Source organism: Nematolebias whitei, chromosome 17, assembly GCF_014905685.2.
Source record: "Nematolebias whitei isolate Nwh7 chromosome 17, NemWhi1, whole genome shotgun sequence".
In the NCBI taxonomy this organism is placed as follows: Eukaryota; Metazoa; Chordata; class Actinopteri; order Cyprinodontiformes; family Rivulidae; genus Nematolebias; species Nematolebias whitei.
The window spans coordinates 33,900,343-33,908,510 of NC_056514.1; the positions used below are offsets into that span (position 1 = coordinate 33,900,343).

The window sequence follows — 8,168 nt, forward strand, 5'->3', positions numbered from 1 at the left end:
CTGTTAAAGTAGAACTGTTATTGTAGAACTGTTAATGTAGAACTGTTCAGTGTGAAATTACTGCTCATCAAGGACGGCCTGCTCCTTACATGTAAAGACAAAACAGCACCACGAGCAAACTCCTCAGTTTTGGGTAGACATGAATGGCCTGAAAACACCAACTGGTATGTGCTAGTATTTACAATACAATAAAAAATGTTATTAAAAACAATCTGGTCGACGGATGCGCCGGCATCGTTCAAATCACGAGCATTTTCAGTTGTTGTAGTAGTAAACACGCAGCCGCTCTGAGACTGCGTTTCAATTTGTGTCAAATAAGAAGCTATAAACCAGTCTGTACTTTTGACACAAATTAAAATGACCAAGTGTCATACCAGCAAAACTTCACATTTCCTCACTAATGTCCATGTGTGCGCTTTTCTTGCAGGTCTGTCTGCTGCTGATCCTTCCAGTTTCCCAGGTCTTGTGCACGGTGGACCTGCCTCAATAGTTGGCACAGCAGCTTTCCTCAGTCTGGTACCATATGTTCAAGCATCATTGATGACTCGTAACCCTCAGGTTGAAAATGTTCGAAACACAGAACACTGGTAGACATTGGTGTCATCAAGTCAGCCCATTTAACTGACAAACTTCACCCATTTCTCCTGAACATCTTTGACTTTCAGGAAATAACGGGTGCCAACTCCCTCCTTGGCTGCATTTCCACTAAACAGCGCAGCACACCGATTCAGCATTTTGTTCCTGTCGCGAGTATTCTTGCCAGAAATGAGAAGGATACGATTGGTGTTCAATATAAACCTGGCTGTCTCGCCTGAGCCGGACCCCGTCATGACGTCACAGCCCATATATGGAAGTGGATGTTTCCAAATCACCAGCTTGAAAACTCACACAATTCCTTTTCAAAACAAGTTTGCATTACTTTTCAAAAATTTTCCACAGAACATAGGTGTATATTTTATATTTCTATCATATTTTATATGCTGAGCGCTCCCTCTACCGTTGCACTGTGGTACTGCAGGTGGATCCAAGGCTCCTCTGCCTGCTTCTTCTGCAGAAACTCGTATGACTGGAACCTCCTCTGCCGGGCCTGCTCCGATTCGGGACGGGCGAACCTCACCTAAAGAAGAAATGTGCTTAATAAATATAATAAATTGTGTGTTGTAGCCAATGCAGCTACAATTTTCACTGTGTTAATAAAATATTCGTCTTTACCGTAATCGCCTTCGCGTCCTCTTCGGCTTCTTCCTGGGAGGAATCTCCACCTGCAGATGTGAAAATCTGGTCATCAGTCATCGTGTTTAATCACATCATAACTATTTGATACATTACTCTTAGTTTTGTTTGGAAAATCAAACAATAAAAAAAGGCTAAACTCAAAAATGGGATCCACCAGCCAAGCCAAGGCATATTTATTGTATTTTCTGGACTATAAGTCACTTTTTTTTTTTTTTAATAGTTTGGCCAGTCCTGTGACGTATAAACGACTTATATACTTTTTTTTTCCTATTCATGACACAACTTTTGACTGACGCATTAAATGTTCATTCATACTGACATGAACCAAAACAAACAAACAAACAAATTGTTATTAGGTGGTAATCGTGTGAGATTTTGAAGAACTGAAACAGCGAGTATTTCTGTGCGTGCTTCCGTGGACGCCAATCAATTTTTGGCACAACGCCGGCCCACGTTTCCCGGTGGTCAGGATGTACAATAAATGCGACTTAAAACGCCAAAGTGACTTATATTTTCCTCTTCATGAGGCATTTTTTGACCTTTACTCCGGAGCGACGTATAGTGTGGAAAATATGGTAAAATTAAACATTTTCTTCATTAAGTTTGTCAAAAAAACAAAAGTTAGTAGAAAGCACACCTTCATTGGCCGCTTCACGCTCTCGGGTTTTGTTGTCAGCTTTGTCCAAATAAGAGAAGCTGGGTCTCATCTGCAGGATTCCCGTCAGGGGGGTGATATGAAGCTCACCTGATGACAATCAATAAATCAATCACCAATTGTATTTCGTCTCTCATCCTGGATAATGCCAAGAAGTTGCACGTGTTGGTCTACCAGCTTATCAAGGCAAACTAAGTTAAATGGCTAATGGTAATATTAAAAAAAAAAAGAGAAAAGGGGAACTCTAAAACATGAATGACCTTTGAGCATTTACAACACATCAGATAAAGTCAGAGCACGTGTGGCGCTGCAGCAGACAGCAGGTAATCGGGTCAGACCTTTACGAAACAAAGCAGCTGCGTATTTGGAGGTGTCGGTGGTGGCCTGGATGGAGGAAAACGTCTGTTTGTCCATCATTTTTCTGAAAGAGACAAACGACAGTCAGTCCACCAAACTAACTAGAAACTTTCAGATTAAGAAGTAAAACAACATAAATAAAGAATAAAACGTACGACGAGTAAGTGTTGGTTTCATCGTAGGACATGCCGTCTACATTCAGAGCGATTTGCTCGCCTTTACTGCGACAGTAGTTCGGACTCGCGGTGCTGATGGCCATTTCCAGCTCCAGCTGACTCACAAACAGAACAAAAAGCACGTAAACCACCAGAGAAATAAAGACCAGTTTACAAAAAACAATTATAAAAAAAGAAACAACTGAGAACTAAGCTAAAATACTTAAAAAATGTAAATCAACAATTGCAACAATGACGCAAAGACATAAATTAAATTTCAACTTAAGACTTAAAACTAAAAGATTAAACAAGGGCTAAACTGGCTAAAACGAAACATCAGTAGCCGGAAAAAGCGTCTGTTTACCCTCTGTTGTTTGGGCTTGATCTTAGCAGACAGGTGGTTGACATCATCGTAGGTCATACAGGCCGGTCGGACCGGATACTGAGTTAAAATAACAAACGAATTGAGTGACTCAAGATATGCTAAACATTTAAAATGACTCAGGAGTTGTGAAAGAAAAGCTCACCTGGAGAAGGTACAGTTTATCTGCAAGGCTTTTGGCGAGGTACACATCGATCTACAGGAAACAGAAGGGTAGCTCAGAAAACGTCTCTTTTATCACAAAGTTCAGGACTTCGTTAAAAATGAGCATCTAAACAAATCTGGTGTCTTCTGAAATCTAATAATCAGGGACGATAACCACAACAACCAAAGCATTTTGTGTGTGTGTGTGGAGGGGGGGAGATGATGAATTTCATGAAACCTTCAAAACAAGGAGGAGTCATCATGGTTTGGGCTTGTGTTTCAGCCAAAAAAAAATCAAACATTTCACTTGTTCGCTGCATTTTAAGAATCAACCACCTGAGGGAGTTTCATAGACTTTGCTTTCAACAGGTCTTCATGAGAACATCCTTTCTGACTCATCGTTACTCTACTAAATAGAGTAGCCTAGAACAGTGCTGACAAAGCTAGTGCTACCTCTAAATGTTTTTGGCGGCAGGAAGCTCGTTAGAACGTGATTTTTTTTTTTTTTTACCATAAATATTATTTAAAAATTACATAAATTAGCCACAGCATTGTATAAGCTGTGGTGTCCAAAGCATGTTAAAAAAAATAGCAGCTTATACACTGGAAATTACAGTAAGTGAAAGTAATTGATCTTTACTGTAAGAATTAATCCATAAAGTCACCAATTTATTATTTTGGCAACTAAAACAGCATATAATCTTCTTCATCTACCTTTAGATTAAAGTTGAGCAACTTTAAAACATCCCTTTGTCTTTTAACTACTTTAATTTCCTTTTTCTCGTATTTACTATGTTCTTGCTGTAGCTCGGTACAATGATAATAAAGTTTATTTTGATTCTGATATTTGTCTTTGCTGGCTGCTGTAGCGCCAGGAAATCCCTTCGTATAATGTTTGGCTTCATTGCAAATCTTAGGAATTTCATTTTTATATATATATATATATATAAATATGTGTGTGTGTGTGTATATAAGTCTAAAACTCCTTTAGGCATCCCTCTAAACCAATAAAAATTAAGATTTCAAACCAGCACTTTTGTAAACAAAACCAAACTATATATCATTTTGAAGCATTTTGAAAAGGTGAATTTGAAAAATAAATCGCTAAATATTGAAAAATTCCTCGTTGCAACTCATTTTGCCTGCACGGGTGACAAACATATGCAATCCCTTTCCGTTTATGGGGAAAATAGTCATCTTCTACAATCAGTGACCAATCTGTTGCTTTAGTTGATACATGATGTATTACCGCGGCTGTAAAAGCTCACATCACTTGCAAAATTTGCAATTTAAGCATTGTGCAATGCAGCTGTGACAAAGTGAAAATCAATATTAAAATGATTAGGCATTTACAGTTCAAAACATTTACAAGTTCACAGAGCAAACTGTGAAAGCACAATACTGAAGTGGGTTACACGTATGCTTAAAAAGAAAAAAGGAATTTCCCCCATTGACTTCTGAAGTAAACTTCTGCCTCTGGAGAAGAAAAAAAATTTAATAAAGCTCAAGTAAAGCAGACTAGACAGAAACACAGCACTAGAAGTGAGAAGGATGTTTACAGAGCATCTCCAAACTGCTAAATCAGGCTGTAATTTTCTGGATCTTTTCTGGAGGCAAATAAAAATCTGCAATGGAAACCTGACAACAAAATATCAGATAAACACTCACGGAGCTAGCCGAAGAGTCACCTGAACAAAAATAACTTGAATTTGTATAAAAATATTCTCTGTGGTGGCTGCAGCTACTTACTACCTGGTACAAAGAGATAAATATTAATGACTTAGCATGTTAAGATGCCCAAACACTTACTATACTGTCAAAGGTGTAAATTAAAGCTGTCTTGCTGAAAACACAAAAGAAACATCTTGTTTAAAATAAGTCTAGTCATCTTTTTAGTCATAGTGAAATTATATGCGGAGGTTGTGCTATAGACCAGTGGTGCTCACTCCTGCATGCTTTGGTTGCATCCCTGCACTTCGGCAAGTCTTCAGGTTCTTCTAAAACCTGTTAATCCCTCGTTATTCAAATCGGATGTGTTGAAGCAGCGAAACTTCTAAAACATGCAGGATTGCGGCCCTCGAGGACCAGGATTGGGGACCACTGGTATAGACTTACCTCCTCTATAATGGGGTCATCTTCATCACCACTGGCCATAGTGGTGTAATCCTCACCAAATGCTGAAAGATGTCACAAGAGAGGAGCAGCAGATGATCTCAGGGATCCAACCTGTAAAATAAATGTAGAGGAACTGGGATTTATTGCACAGCTTTAAGCTTATGGTGTAACTAAAAGGCTACCAGTTCATCTAATACAAACACACAAACAGCTGGAGAGTTACTATGAATTAATTCAGAATACAATGGATAAATCAAGATTGATCAGGGTGTGTAAAGCTGTCAGAAGAAGGTCCAACATGTTGCCAAAAGTTGGTCAGATCCTACAGTAAGTCATGATGCTTTCACTGACCTAACCTGCACATGATGTAACACACTGTAACCCCACATTACACGGCTTCTCTTCTTTCAAACATCCTCTACAAAACGCTACACCCTGCAGACACTCGCCACGATGATTTCAAACAGTTAAAACACTCACTGATGGCGCCAACTTGAAAGAAAAATCTGTTTTTAGCTGCGTTAGCCTTAGTAGCAAGTTAGCACAAACAGTTGGCCTCAACAACTCGCGGATATACGTTTTTAAGTCATAATAAAGTAAAAGGCAAAGCAGGCCAAGTGCTACATGCGTAATGTTTTGAGTGCCTGTAAACGAAGAAGTAACGCTTTTAAACAAGAAGGCTGTTAGCCGGTGGTAGCAAACCTAGCCAGTCAGCTGCTAGCTAGCTTAGCTTGGTGAGCTAACAGACACATGCTACACAAAATAACAGTCGGTCAACACGGCCGGACTTAACACGCATATAAGCAGATGGCGTCCACATCACAACAGGTTCATCTCTCACCTGTACCTTTCACTGCTCAGTTTCACCTGTCTCATCGGCAGAGCCGCAGAAGTCAGACAACAAAAGTTGAACGCTTCTAGTGTGGAGGTGCCAATTCAGCTCCACACAGACACGTGGGGAGGAGCTCGTGCCCGTATGATAGCATATCGCACACGCAAGATGGGTAAATTTTTTTTAAATTACTGTAAACTGGTAAACAGGTGTCTTTCAGCTGACACGTTGGAGATAATGAGCACTCAAAACAATTTTGAAGTGAACAAAATATATGTGGCAGCGGTGGGATTCGAACCCACGCCCCCGAAGAGACTGGAGCCTTAATCCAGCGCCTTAGACCGCTCGGCCACGCTACCTCACATTCAATCTATTTATTCTTGAGATTATATAGACATTTTATGATGTTTTTAAACCATTAAAACAATTTTTTTTTACCTGACATTTTCACGGGACAACATTCCTGACATGACGAAGAAAATTTTAATCTAAGTCATAATTACTAAATGTTTTCTCAAAACTAATATTTAGCATCTCTTTGATTTTGCTATCTCAATTTTTTCATGTGCAACTTCAAATATCTTTATTGTTATTCGCATCACATGTGGTACATGAAGTGGAACGAAATTATGTACTGTACTCCGGGTCCCAGTTACACCTGAAAATAGCAAAAATATAAAGTATAAAAGAAACAGTATACAAGGATCTAAAGCTATACACTAAAATGACAGGCAATAACCTAAAACAATTTGTAGAATAATAATAAAAAAAACTGTTACTGTGCTAACTTCACTGCCAATATGAACTCATTTCCCATGAAACGGACAGTTCGTTTTAATAAGTTTGGGTTCAGCTGACCTCAAAGTGAAACATCTGTTGAGACTTTAACTTTTATTAAAAGAAAGGAGTATTACTCCCAGGATGGGTTCCCATGAAGACAACACATTTTAAAGAACCCTTTGTTTAAATGACATTTTCTTTTCATGAGATGAACAGCGACACCTTTTGGAGAAACATTGCCTGCAATTAACCCCCAAATGTAATTTTCTGTTCATTTTCAGAACTGAATGTTTATTTATGAAAATGTCTGTTTAAGTAATCTCTCTTTACGATAATCACTTGTCTTATGTTTTTCTCTTTTTAAGAGAAGAGTGACTTTTTAAAGGCAGACAGAGAAAATGGACTGTAGATTTTATAAAACGTGACAAAAGAGTTAGGACCATCCCTCTTCCGAGAGGTGGGCCAAAGTCAACCTGTAACACACAGACACGTTAAGTTTCACGTCTACTTCTTCTTCTACACTACATCACTACAACTTCAATAATCTCTTCTACTTCTACAACCCACTTCAACTCATAGAGACTGATTTTTCCTCTGAAAAGAGGTGGTGCCCATACAAAACATGGTTATTTGCATAATAAATGCGTATCTTATGAGCTTAACTCATAACTGATCATTTACAATATATATCCAACCCCATATCCCTCTACATATGGTGTAGTGGTATCATGCATGATTCCCATTCTTGTGACCGGGGTTTGATTCGCGGGTGGCGCACTACCTTTTAATTTTAACTTTCTTATATGTTAAGTTAATGAACTACTTTGTACATCACATAAACTACATTGTCTTCAGCAAGAAACTTGTTGGAAGTCAAAAATCGGTCGGCTGTGGCTGAGTGGTTAGAGCAGTTGTCCTCCAATGCGAAGAGTTGTGGGTTCAAATCCACCAGCAGTCACATGCCTAAGTGTCCCTGGGCAAGACACTGAACCCCTCATAGCCTCCAATGCGTGTCCCACCAGTGTATGAACGTGATCTCAAAGCACCAATTAGTCTATTTAGAATGATTTGTTCAATTAGCTTTGTAGAGTTATAGTAAAGTGCTGTATGAATGGGTAAACGAGGGCACAGATTGTAGTGTAAAGCGCTTTGAGTATCTGGATAAGATAGAAAGGTGCTATACAAGTGCAGTACATTTACCTTTTTTTTTTTAAAATTCAGATGGCATAAATTGGCTTTCATATATAATCAAGAGTTTAATTTCTTAACAAACAAAAATGATTGTGCAAAAAAAAAAATCAAGAAGTTTTTAAGATTAAGGTCTGGAAAAATCTCATTAATAAATAATAATAATAAGTAATGCAGCAAGGTGATGCAACTGGTAGAGCTGCTGCCTCTCAGCGAGCAGGTCCCCGGTTCAAACCCTGGTCCGGGGGCCTTTCTGGGTGGAGTTTGCATGTTCTCTCCGTGCATGCGTGGGTTTTTTCCAGGTACTCCGGTTTCCTCCCACAG

The 8,168-nt window shown here is 38.9% G+C and overlaps 1 protein-coding gene and 1 non-coding gene across 2 annotated transcripts in view; both read right to left on the reverse strand.

Annotated features, from left to right (window-relative positions):
* Window positions 1–5,916, reverse strand: part of polr3e (polymerase (RNA) III (DNA directed) polypeptide E) — a 16,009-nt gene extending 10,093 nt beyond the window's left edge. The window contains exons 1-9 of the mRNA XM_037691157.1: window positions 5,886–5,916; window positions 5,045–5,155; window positions 2,931–2,981; window positions 2,768–2,845; window positions 2,404–2,519; window positions 2,230–2,312; window positions 1,874–1,981; window positions 1,213–1,262; window positions 998–1,117 (exon numbers count right to left, since the gene is read on the reverse strand). Coding sequence (XP_037547085.1) covers window positions 998–1,117; window positions 1,213–1,262; window positions 1,874–1,981; window positions 2,230–2,312; window positions 2,404–2,519; window positions 2,768–2,845; window positions 2,931–2,981; window positions 5,045–5,083 — 645 coding nt within the window. The 5' untranslated portion in view covers window positions 5,084–5,155; window positions 5,886–5,916. The remainder of the gene's footprint in view (window positions 1–997; window positions 1,118–1,212; window positions 1,263–1,873; window positions 1,982–2,229; window positions 2,313–2,403; window positions 2,520–2,767; window positions 2,846–2,930; window positions 2,982–5,044; window positions 5,156–5,885) is intronic.
* Window positions 5,917–6,153: 237 nt separating this feature from the next.
* trnal-aag lies at window positions 6,154–6,235 on the reverse strand. Its single transcript has one exon. It is a non-coding gene; the product is annotated as a tRNA-Leu (tRNA).
* Between the last annotated feature and the right edge of the window lie 1,933 nt (window positions 6,236–8,168).